This window comes from Bacillus rossius, chromosome 1 (assembly GCF_032445375.1).
Source record: "Bacillus rossius redtenbacheri isolate Brsri chromosome 1, Brsri_v3, whole genome shotgun sequence".
Taxonomy (NCBI): Eukaryota; Metazoa; Arthropoda; class Insecta; order Phasmatodea; family Bacillidae; genus Bacillus; species Bacillus rossius.
This window is the reverse complement of record NC_086330.1, coordinates 280,029,041-280,042,226: the sequence shown is the minus strand read 5'-3', so window position 1 is coordinate 280,042,226 and position 13,186 is coordinate 280,029,041. Positions and strand designations below refer to the sequence as shown.

At 35.8% G+C, this 13,186-nt stretch overlaps 1 protein-coding gene across 2 annotated transcripts in view; it reads left to right on the top strand.

Annotated features, from left to right (window-relative positions):
- Positions 1-13,186, top strand: part of LOC134527642 (regulator of gene activity) — a 56,037-nt gene that overhangs the window by 24,416 nt on the left and 18,435 nt on the right. Inside the window, exons 4-5 of one of the 2 annotated variants that reach the window (XM_063360506.1) lie at positions 5,985-6,254; positions 10,584-10,845. In XM_063360506.1, coding sequence (XP_063216576.1) covers positions 5,985-6,254; positions 10,584-10,845 — 532 coding nt within the window. Of the gene's footprint in view, positions 1-5,942; positions 6,255-10,583; positions 10,846-13,186 lie in introns of both variants that reach the window. The other variant, XM_063360505.1, reaches the window with a different exon arrangement.

The following is a 13,186-nucleotide window of genomic DNA, read 5'->3' as shown; positions in this document are numbered from 1 at the left end:
CGGCATATGCGCGGACGTAAAAACATTTGGTCTTTTACACTCCATAGCCGCAATTTAACTTGTCATAGCTGATGTTTGTACAACAGCCGATAGTGTAGACAGACCTGCGCGGGCATATCTTCCCCCCTTTTTTTGGCTAACTGTATCCCATGGCACATGTGTTGTTTACAGAAGTTGAAACAGACTTTGTGGCGTCGTGCTCGACTTTTTTTTCCGGTCGAGATTTTGTGCTAACTGAAGTTTACAGACGTGCTATTCAAGACTGGGGCAGTAAAATTCACATCGCGCTAAATGAATCCGTGTAATCTGAAGACGTGCCAAGTGAGGGATAGGTGTATGTATTGGTTTACCAAGTATGTAATTCTGGACACCCTGGTGACGCAGAACTTTCTCATAGATAGTCATAGTTCTGTTGAATGCTGCTTGTTAGGCCAACTCACAATTCTGTTTTTGCTCATCTCAGTGATAACCAGTACTTACATCTGCACTCATAAGATTACCACATTATTCCAACACATCTAGATGTGTTGAATGTGGTAGTGTTTCGATTGATTGTTTGTTTGACTCTAACATACTGTGTGAATTTTTGCATAAATTTGCCTTATTATTGTGTTTTGTGTTTTGCTAAGTGTCATTAAAGATGTTAATTCATCTAAACATTTCACATCACCTAAAAGCCTGTGCACATTAAAATTGAAACAATTCAATAATCAGTAGACTTAAATGTATAATAAATGTTTTTTGTTGCCAAATATAATTTTTTGTTTTGTTTAATATTTGCATGTTTATTTAGTAATGTAACTTTTTACATTATTGTATTTTTTATAAAAAAAATTGCAAAAAAAATTACGTAGAATTTTTATTATTTATTCCTACTGAAATAAAATTTTTTCTCTCTTATCTTTCCTTTGTTTGACACTTTTTTATGGTTTGATTTTTCATTGTATATTGTTTTTTAGGCCTGTGCGAAAATTATGTGTTTTTACTTAAAATTTGAATATAAATATTAAATACTCTGTAATATTAATTTGGGCTTTCAAGTTTTTTTAAAAAAAAATTGGTGATTAGAGCTGGGCAGGGTAGGGAAATTTGGATAAGGAAAAAAATATCTGTGGGAAACGGGACAGGATTAGGAATTATTTGATGTTACAACTTTCAAAATTTTTCATACTTATGCAAAAGAAAATTTATGTCGTGTTTATTATGGATGCCCAAATCTAGTGGTTATGAATTAATGGAGATAGGTAATTTTCACAAATCTAATTTGTGAAATAGCAATGCCTTTAGTTCATATCTGTACTTTCAAATCTATTCTGAATGTTTTGATGCCGCCATTAATAGTTTTAGGTTTGAACTGCTAAAAATGGTGCATTCTCAATCACATACATGTGCTTACTGTTTAATGCAGTGCTTTCTTGAAAATTTTGTCACGTGGACATGTGTACTACCAGAGTAAAATCTGGAAATAGGAATAATTAATTTCCTGCCCAACATTCATTTTGGGGAAGATAAATTCTCATTTTTTCCCCCCGAAAAACCAGGTTCCCGCCAGTTCTAATTTTAATGTCTTATTTGAACCATAGTATCTGTATGCTTTCATAAAACTGCTTTGGATATTTCACTTTAATTGTTATAAATACTAGTAAATAACATTAAAAGATATAAAATGCTTCTTTGTTGTTGTTTTTTGTCTTGTTTTCAACTAGTCGAAAAATTGTCAGACGTAACTTCAACCATTCTGCTGTTCACTGTGCTGAGTTTAAATAACTTATAGATAGAGCCAAGATTATATGGTTTTATGCGAAATCGCGAATTTTCACGCGAAATTCATCCCAAACCGCGAAAAATGTGAAATGTTTTCTAACCACAAATAAACACCTCAATATTGATTTAAATCGTTAACTACCGACTATTGGTTGATTGACAAAAATTCCGTATCTGTTTGTAGAAGAAATGGTCGTCATCCAACTGCAGTGTGGTGGTTATTTAATGCGTTAATTATTCATCTTAAAAAATTACAAGATATTACAAAAATTGACGATTTCACGAACAAAAAAAGATCGTTATCGGAGTTAGGTTAGGGTTTTTAAACGCATCTAGCCACTAGAGATCACGCAATATTAACAACTGACGATCGTAAACTAAAATTAACAAGTTAACAAACACAACAACGTGAAAAATCTCAGCGCCTTGTTTGCTGTATCCTTTGAAAAATACACGTGAACAAAAACTGCATTCATTAAATAAATACGTATGAAAATAAAATAAAAGCGAACATTGATATTTAATGATCACTTGATGTTTAATGAAATTTCACTGTAACGCAATTTTGTGTGCTTGTTGAATAAGCAGTTTACCGTGAAGCCTTCATTGTCATTTCACACTTCACAGGCGAGAGAGCCAAAATCGTAACGTAATCAAAGTTTTCCGATCGCTAATGAAAAAGCACCATATTGCAAGGATTTATTTATTTTACGGTCATTAAATATTTTAAATAACGCTTACCTACCCAACCCTCCCGGAAAATAAATAAAAACATTTATTTCACTGACCTGACATAACCTAACCTTTTACTTCGGGTTGAGTATATGGCTCTCTCGCCTGTAAAAAGTAGGCTTCCCGCGGTTTATTTTTTCACTACAATTTCAGTAAATACTAGTTTTTGGTACCTCCGGGCTTTGTTTACAAATGACGTGCATAAATGAAAGCTAAATTTCTTAATCATGCCGAAAAATAAAGCTACTGCGGCATCACGTGCTGACGAGTTTAAGAATGAGGGATTATATGTCAGTGACGGAAAAATACTTTTCTGTAAATATTGTAATTGCCATTTGGAGCATGAACGTAAGGACACGGTAAACAAGCACATAATTAGCGACAAACATGTAAAAGCTAAACGATCCCCATGCACTTTGAAACGACAGCTTTCTATCCCAGAAGCAGGAGTGGCGCAAATATGCGCAAAAAAACAAAAGGAAGATTTTGTTCTCGAAACTGTTGAAGCCTTTGTAGCTGCAGGTATTCCTCTTGAGAAACTTGACAACAGCAAGCTGACTGCATGGATGCAGAAGCATGTAAGTGGTGCTGGTGATCTTCCAACAGTGGATTGGATGAGGAAAAAGTACATTCCCCTACTTAGAGAGAAAAAAGAAGTGGAAATCAAGCAGCAGCTCTTGGGGCAAGATGTGGTCATACTCGCAGATGAAACCACTGACAAGAGTAATAATTGTGTTTTCAACATCTTGTTTAAAATTCTGAAACCAGGTGCTGAACAAGATGTTATCTTAGGGGCTTCTTGTGTCCTTGATGCAGCAAATGCTGTTTGTTGTTCTCGGGCAGTGATTGATGTATGCTCCAAATATGAAGTCAAGGAAGAAAACATAATTGCGTATGTTACAGATAGTGCCAGGTACATGACAAAATCTGCTGGCACCCTTGAAGGTGTATTTGGTGACCACATGTACCACATACAATGTTGGGCCCATAAAGTAAACATTGTTGGGCAGATCTGGCAAAACAACTTGGAATAACTGAACCTCTTCGTTTGTAAGGTAAAGATGGCCTTTCTTAACACCAGAAAGAGGAGGCATGCATACCTTCAATTTCTTCTCCAGAAACATGGAGAAAACAAGGCTCTGGTCAAGTTATTCCCCATGCCAGTTGTTACACGTTGGAACACATGGTTTGAATCTGTATCATACCTCGCACTCCATCTGCACGACATTGTGGAATTCTTTGAGCAGCTTAGCGAAGATAACTCTGGTGTTAAATATATCAAGGGACTCCAGAAGGAAGAGTTACAATGTCTTGAGGCCACTCTTACATTTGTGGCTCAAAACTGTAACACCTTTGTAGAGCTAATTAATTTTCTTGAAGGAACAAAGTATCCTACTGCTCATCAGTTGTGCACAAAATTGAGTAAACTGCAAACTACTCTTGATGTCTTGGCTAAGGGAATATTTCCTGAAAATGTTGAAGACATTTTGGCTGAAATGAAAACTGTCAACTCTGCAGCCCTTAAAGAGCAGTTCAAGAACACAGCTAAACTCAGTCTTATAAAACTGATTGATCTGGTGAACACTGATCCATCTCGTCAACTATTTCTGGGAATCAGCGCTCTAATGAATCCTCAAAATGTAGGAAACATTCGTGTGGAGGAAAAAGAATTCCAGAAACATATTGGGAACCTACCTTTCCTTTGCAAGGTGCAGAAGACCTCTGTAGCGACTGGCTACATAACACTCCAAAACCTGGTTTCCCAAGAGCAGAAGAAACCGCATGTGAACTACATAGACATGGTGGACATACTATGTAAAATGAAAGCAGATTATACTGAATTTGCAGCTGCTGCTTTAAAGTTAATATGGATACCTGCAACGAATGTGGACTCAGAAAGATCTTTTTCTAAGTATTCTGTAGTTGTAAGTGACAGAAGAAGATCTCTAAAACCAGAGAATGCTGAACTGCTGACAATGGTGGCTTTTTCCTGAGCTTAATTATATTGCATTTATAGAACAAAAGTTTAACTGTAGTTTCTATTTTAATTAATATAGACTCTCTCCTGAACTCAGGAACAGTACTTACCTGCATAAGAATACTGAATATTTTAGTTGTTAATTTTTTATGTACTCTCAACATAGTATTGTTTAATGTGCATATTTTAAGTCTCTAACCACGAATTATTGAAGCATTTGATCAAGGCAGCTCTGCTAGGTGTGTACATGTTATTACATGTGTTTTAATTTTTTATGACGATAAAGACGAAATCCACAATTCTTAATGACGAAAAGTCCTTTTTCATAACACCATAAAATCTTGGCTCTACTTATAGATAGTTTTATCAAGCCCATTGATGTATTGAAACCAGGATTCACTAATTTGTTGTAGTACAAAAATTACTGTTAATTACTTGATCTACACCATATTGGTTATTTTATTTGGTTCTTACAATTATTATTTGATAGCTTTTACTTTCAATTCAACATATTGAATTTTTTGTTTTGATTGAAAAATTTCCAAAAGATTTTTACTAAATACCATTAACAGCGGTCAAAAGTCATGCAAGTTGTTCATGATTATGAACACATGAGTGAACTTCACAATTCAAAAATAATTTTTATTAAATATTTTATCTGGTAAAAAAATTTTGGTTACCAAACCTTCATGACTTCACAGGAAAAACTTCTTAATCAATAGTAATAACAAGAAAATAAAATACCCAACATAGAATGTGAGACCTAGCCTCTAACTCAATTTTGATACTTGTACAAGGTTATATACTAAAGCCTCTCTATGAAAGCAATCTTGTATTCGTCATTTCAAATTACGTATGACATTAAGAAATTTAATATGAATAAGAAACTATTTGTTTTAGTGTTTGGGGCCAGAATGGCAGAGTGGTCGGATCACTTGCCTCGTACCAGATAATCCGAGTTTGATTCCTGGCGGGGCCGACCCTAGATATTAATTTTTTCGGGCTGTTCCAGTTGCCTTTGCTACCCATTAGTTCTATTAGAGCTCCATTCCTATCTAGTCACCCCTCGTCATAATTTAATGACTTCCTGGTTGAACCTACAATTGGGAAATGTGGCAGTGGGTTAGTTTTCTCAGGGTACTCCCGTTTCCAGCATCCAGTCATTCCATCGACATTTATTCCAATCTTATCACTCCCTCATCATCTTCAATTACCTGGATGTTAATGAGATTTCAAGGTCAATAATATTTTTGTACTGATTTAATGTCAACAAGATGTTAGACTCTGATTTCTTCTTCTTTTTTTATTTTTAAGTATTCGCACAGGCCTGATGTTTGTGCATGGCAGTGAATTGTTTTGTAACAGCATGAACTAACGTTTGCTTTGTGCCCCCAGCTAGCAGCTCCCTTAACGCGTGTGCTAACGCCGCCTTTGTGCGTGTGTGTGTGTGGACTGTTTGGCGATACAGACGGCTTGTCGAAGGCGAGGAACCTTTGCGCGGCTGTTGCAGTGGGCATGGTGAAGCAGCCGACGGCCGAGTCAAGCGAGTTCACCATGAGCTCGGAGGACTTCCCCGCCCTGCCCGGCACCCAGGGTGCTGCGGCAGGGGCGGGGGGAGGAGGTGGGGGCCCCTCGCCTGGCGGGGTGGGGAGCCTCCCCTCCGGGGAGAAGGGTGCGGGGGGCGTTCCCGACCTTGGGCAGGAGGCCCCTCCCGCCAATCGGGCGCCCGGGGCCGAGAAGTCCCAGGCGTCCAAGAGGGGCATCCAGACATCCCCCGATGGTGAGTCCTCTCGTCTTCTGTATCTGAGCAGTCACATTTTTTAGGGATTTGGGATTTCACTTTACTTACTAGGTGTGATCATAAAATATGGTGAATAATTTTATTACGATCAAAGTAATAAGCTTACATCTAATTTGGACTAATCTCTTTCAATATATTCTCATTGGCTAGTGTTGCGCAATCCCATTGTTGATTCCTTGATTAGAAGCATTAATGGGAGTTTTTTCGGAACAGCCTTCAGCTGCTCAACGTGGTCCACTCAGTGTCGAAAATGGTGTAAAAATGTTTTCTGTTAAACACTGTTTTTATTTTTGGGGAGAGCCAAAAGTCTCATTTTGCTAAATCTGGAGAGTAAAGTGGATGTGGACAGACAGGAAACTTTTTTTTGGCCAAAAACAAAAATTGTAGTGGAACATCGCATGATCATATTGTTCAAGATGGGAATACTCATGTTCTCTAAAATGTGGCACTTGCCAAGGGCAGTAAGCTAGACCAAACACACTCGTACAACTAAAAACAATGAGCACTGAGTAGAGTTGTAAGTTTTCCATTTGGGAAATTTTCCAGTGAAAATATAATCACGTACCGTATTGGTCCGAAAATAGGCCGACCCCTTCTACAGCACACTCAAAATCAGGGAAAAATAAATTTTAACTAACTAAAATGATTATCAGCAGCATATTACCACAGTAACACTACAACTAAGTTAGTATTTATTGAACTGACAAAATGTGTTATTCTTACTTTTCCGTTTATCTTCACATTCTTTTGTAGTGGTGCCAACATTTTATACGGCAATGGCTACATTTTCTAAGTTCATAGAAATTGTGACTTAAAAACATTTACCGGTACGTTTAATTTTGACGTAAAAAAACCCATAATGGTTTTATGTAAAACGTGTATGAATCACCCATAAAACAGCCAATATTGCAAATAGGTTTTATTGTTCTTGTAACTGTTGGTATGTACCGGTATTTTTTTATTCATGTCGCAACTACAAGTTGCCAACACTGGTGCCATTAACCTATTTTGATTTTCCTGTGGTAGAAGAGTAAATAAAGCATACTACGGTAAATAACCTTACGGCTAAATTGCTGTTTTTAATAATTGTTTACTGTAAATACCACATTTTACAAGCAAATAAAATTACCACAGCCTGTTAAATAGAGTTCAAAAATAACCAGACCGAGCTTTTAAAAGCTATGTGCTACAAGTGACCACATCTGTGTACTTAACTTAAAATATGATACGTTATTGGGGTTAAGAGTGTTTACTAAATTTATAAGTTGGAAAAATTACTAATTCCACTAAGTACGGCGTAATTTTAGGTCAATGAATTGTATATCTGATAACATTTTTATGCCATAAGTGATTCTCCTTGAAATGTATGTGTTTAATTATACTATTTTGGCTAGTACCCCATTATAGGTTGACCCTAGATTTCAAGGTTGACAAAACTGGCAAAAAAAGGTCGGCCTATTTTCGGACTAATACGGTAATTTTTGCAGAAAATTTTCTTGTTTTTTTTTTTTATTTAATTGCCAACATAGATATAAAAAATTTAAAACAGTTTAAATTACATATACAATAAATTATTTTCTGCAGATTGGTAAGTACTGTTTTGAACTGTTAGTTGATTGAAGGCAGCATGATTTCTACCCAACTCTCAAATGTAGTGAGACATTAGGTGGTAAAGATAGACAAAATGTATATTTTATTTATTTAATTCTGTTTTTATAAAAAAAGAATAATTTTTTTATGTGTTTCTGTAGTAGTACAACTTATAGGAAAATTTTATAGTGAATTGCCTGAAAATTTTCCAAAAAATACTTTTTTGGAAAACTACCATCTGTAGGCTCAATACCCAAGTGGTTTTCAGGCCACTATAATATTGGTGGTCTGGATGCCGTGGGTCTTTGTGTGTAACCTTTTGGGGGGAACCCTACAAACTGAACTGCCACAGAACATAAGGTTCATTTTAGTCCTGAGGGAGTGAGTGAGACACTGGACGCGTTCCAGATAACCCGGGTTTGAATTCCTTCTGGCCATCCTGTTTCTAGTTTTCATGGTTTCCAATAGTAACTTCAGGCATATGCTTGGAGGTTTTTTACAATAGCACTAGCTGCAATACCCGGCGTTGCCCTGGCTGAACACAGGGTGAAGGGGACCTTTTTCGAAATCAGATGTAGTTAGTAATTGTCTTCTTAATTTGAATGTCAAGTGTGAAAATTAATTTATATCACTTTCGGATCCCGACAGACGTTGTTCTGCCAGTTTATAGTTATTTACCTGGTCTGTATGTAATTTAGACTTTATAAAGCAATATAGAAAAAAGCTGAAAAATAAGAGATTACTAATATTGAAAAGATTCCATTATCTAGCTAATGCTCGGCCTGCATTGCAATGCCTCATTCAGTTTTGTTTTGTGATATGTTTGAAGTAGTTCCACATACAGTATACAAATCATCTATCCATCTCTCTATATATATTTATCTCTATCTAAATCTATATACATCTATGTATCTATCTCTATTTATCTCTATATCTACATATATACTTCCCACTATCTCTATATCTTCTATATATAAGTCTCTATATATAGTTCTATACATCTATAGGTATATCTCTTTATCTAACCCATTTCATTCTCTATACCTCGCTCTATCTCAACTTATATCTCCGTCTCTATCTCACTCTATATATATATATATATATATATATATATATATATATATATATCACTCTATCTCTGTCTATATTTTATATTTAAATAAATTGTGTCATGCGTGCGCACTTATACAACAAAAACCGACAAAGTGCCGCTATATAAAATGAAATAAACACATTTTTTGACACGATTCGTGCTCCAACTATTGAAAAATAGCTATACCGTCTCAGTAACCTTCATGGGCATGCGCATAACAAATCACCAAAATTTCATCGCAATCGGATGAATGGTATAGGAACGCATACAGCACAAAGAAACGAAAATTAAAGACATGACAAACGCATCAAACGATGGTGCGTTTAAAATTCAAGGCATCTCTATCCATTGACGAAGTTAAGAACAAAACTGTTGTTAGCGCCTTTATTTTGCTAGCCGCTGCAAGCTCCACTAAGCGGACTGGTCTCACCAAGGAGAAAAATATTAATTTGCCAGACCGTGGCGTGCAGTTTATTACGATTGAGTTGGAGAATCGAATATGTTTTGGTTTTCATGTTTTAAAGTGTTTATTATTAATTAAGTTTACATAATTATAAATATTTCAATCTCAGTGTAAAAATAATTGCCAATAGTTACAGTTAGAAAAAAAGAGAACACAAATTTTTAAATTAATCAGTTATTTTTAATTATTCTGTGCTTAGTATTCGGAATCAGATTCGTATCTCAAATATTGCCAGGGATTCGAACTGAACTGAAAATCAAGGATTCGCACATCCCTAGAAAAAACGTAAATAATGGTTTAAGATTCCAGATGAAATTAGCAAAAATTGTATTTATAATACTGCGTAACTAAAATACAATTTACCTGACTTCCAGTAACTATGAAAACTCATAAATAACTAGGGTTTAAAAGTTTAAATATAAATATGAGCTCATTCAATCTTTAATTTAGGAATACAGCATATGAAGAAAGATTATTATTATTATTATTATAAATATTATTATTATTATTTATAGATGGCAATGTATTTTCTAAATCAAAATGTAGGTAGAGTAGCAGGTTGTGGAAAATAGGCGAGTAGGAACTGAAATGAAAGGTTGGTTAGGTTAGCTTAGCTTAGCTTAGCTTAGCTGCATAATTTAAAAAAAAAAAAGAAGATATCCCTATTATTATTGTGGCTGAATTAACTTAACATACCTCCTTTCACTTTAGTATTATTTGTCTAATTTTCGAGAAGTTGTTACATGATGTAAAAAAATAATAATTTTGTGGGATTATAATTCTCATTCTTACTATTCGAATTTGATATTCATATTCGCGGATAATTTAATTTTCGTATTCGATTTGAACTAAAAACTGATATTCGTACAGGTCTAGTGATAAGCTACGTACAGATGTGGCTGAAGCCTACAAGTCTTAAGTCTACTACTGTAAATGGCCACATCCCCCCCCTCCTTTTTTCCTTCTTTTTTTCTGTGTTGCTTTGAGAGAAAGTATAACTCAGGTACTACAGTTTTATTTATAACTCTTATAGTGCTGTGGCTGAGGTTGTAGTGCATTGCACTGCTGACAATTTTACCAAAATTAAACTTTATCATTTCTCTTAGTGTAATGGTCTTGGAGAACTGTAACGGCTGAAGCGTGGTGGCTCGGTTCTGCCCAGGCAAGGTGACCAACATACCGGGCAGCATGGTAAAGGACCAGTTCGGCATGGTCGGCCTGCTGACGTTCATCCGGGCGGCGGAGACGGACCCGAACCTTGTGTCCCTGGCGCTGGGCCAGGACCTGACGGCCCTCGGCCTCAACCTCAACTCGCCGGAGAACCTCTACCCCACGTTCGCTGGGCCGTGGGCGGAGAACCCCTGCCGGCCGCAGGACATAGAGTTCCCCGTGCCGCCGGAGTACCTCGTCAACAGCAACATCAGGTGTGTGCCCGAGCATCGTGGTCGTCCTTGTTGTCTCGATAGTGCTGGTGATCACAAAACTTTGCTTTCCAGCAGCCTTTGCTAACTTCGCTCTGTATTCGCACATTATGCATTAAATATAAATAGTTTGAAACAGTCTACTTAAATCTTGTGCTAATTTTCCCTGGAAAGATTTTAGCTTTCTAGTTTCTAACCTAAAAATCGGCACATTTCTGCAAATAGTAGATCTGTTTCGTATTATGTTTAATTTTTCCTTATTATGAATAAAAAGTGGCCCAGTGGTACAAAACATGTAAGAAAATTATTATTAAAAGGTTAAAATAAAAAAGTCCCGAAATTAGTATTTTTTTACACCCTGGTAACTGGTACCACAGTATTCATATGGCAGTTTGGTTTTCACAGAAAGTTTTATTTTTCAGTAAATCAAGATAGGGCAGAAAATTATGCACTAGGAAATCTAAAAGCAAAAAAAGTTATAAAACATTGTTGCAAATAACAATATTAATAGATAGAGACCCTATTTTTTCGCGATGCGAAATTAACCGCGAAATTCACTTATTTCCAAGGAAAATGCAAAAAATTCATTAATTCCAAATTTTCGCGAAATTGGCCAATTTTTACACGAAATCCTGTGGAAAACGCTTGTTAAATGTAATATTAACGTCGCACTAATAACACATATAACTCCCAAAAACAAGTTTATTATGTGCGGGAGCTGGACAGTCGTCTGTGGCACGTCAACAATAATATTAAAGTTCCGTTCCTTAGATAAAGATGTAAAAAAAGTAAGCAAACTTCTATCGTGTGTAGTTTCGTAAGCACCACTAGATGGATCTGAATGTGGATTAAATAATGGTACAGCGAAACCCCTTATTTACGTTACTGTTATTTACGTTTTCCCGTTATTTGCACTATATTCTTCAGGTCCTGTTTAGTTCCCATTTAGTCCAATACAATACTTTCACGCAAATTACGTCTCAAAAATCGAATCCATCCCACTGTTTACGTCACGTAACAACCATTAACAACCAGAAAATACCGTGGGTACTTTAAGAGTAGATAAGATTAGCTAGTAGGCCTAAAAACATCGTGAAAAACATAACGCTTATAGTCTGCATTTTAAATCGCAAAATATACATATTTTATAACATGAAAAGTTGCTTTTATTTCTAAACATGTAATAATTTAAGCCTAGGCGTGTAAAAGTCCGAGTAATTATAGCAGGAGACAATCTAAAATGCACGAGGGGAAAAACGTGTACTCACGAATGTATAAACGTGGCTGATTGTTAAGTTCTGATACTGTATTTATGTCACAACTTATGCACTGGTCCACAAAGTACACACAACACTGACCAACATTATGGAGAAGTATTTACTTGTAAGTAAAGGATGTCTAGGAGATAGAACAAACTCAGATGTAACCAAGCTTTCTACATCGTTAAAGCAGCATTATTTTCGTAGTACTCTTACTCGTGTAGGTTTGAATTGCCACAAGAAACTACAGACTTTGATGGAGCAAGACACAGCTAGAGAGTTTGTTTTGCATGTGGGAATGTTATTCAATCCAAGACATGTGACCAGTAATGTTGTTAATGACAGTTTATATCCTGCTGTGAGGAAAATCCCTGTCCTCTAAACACTTTCGAAGCAAGAATTCTTGGAAGGATACTTGACCTTCCAGACTCATATTTCAGAACTTTTGAGGGACATGAAGCCTGTAGATGTTGGAGCTGTTTTATTGGCTTTACAAAATGGCCACAAAAACTTTGTTAACTGTTCTCTCTCAGTGCTTTCCATACCGCCATCAAATGCAAACAGTGAACGGGCATTCTCTGCATATGGACACATATTCTCAGACTTAAGAGTGAATTTAAAACCCAGCAACATAGAAATCCTCCTGACTCAGTAGTTTTGGCAGAAAGCTCGTCTGTTGAGAGCATGTGTTCAAAGACATATCTTTTTGTAGAAAATTGTTTCAAGAACTGACTATATTTTTATGTAATTTTCACTTAATTTGTAAATTTGTTACTGCAGCCTTAGTTTTCTTTGCTATTGTTTGCCTATGTGACAAATATTTACAAAGTAGGCATGTGCTTTCATTCGAGGGTAAATGTATTTAAAAATAATATTCTGTGGACTGCGTAATATTGATTTAGTTTTTAGTGTTTTCCAACTGAGTGCATTTTATGTTTAGTATTAAAATTTTAAAAAATTTGAAGCTAAATCAATTTCATTTGCCAATTTAAATTTTAATTTAATTATATCTCACCAAAATTTTACACCACTTTTGTCATTTTTTTACACCGAAATGAGCCAGTTTTATTTACCATTTTCTGGGG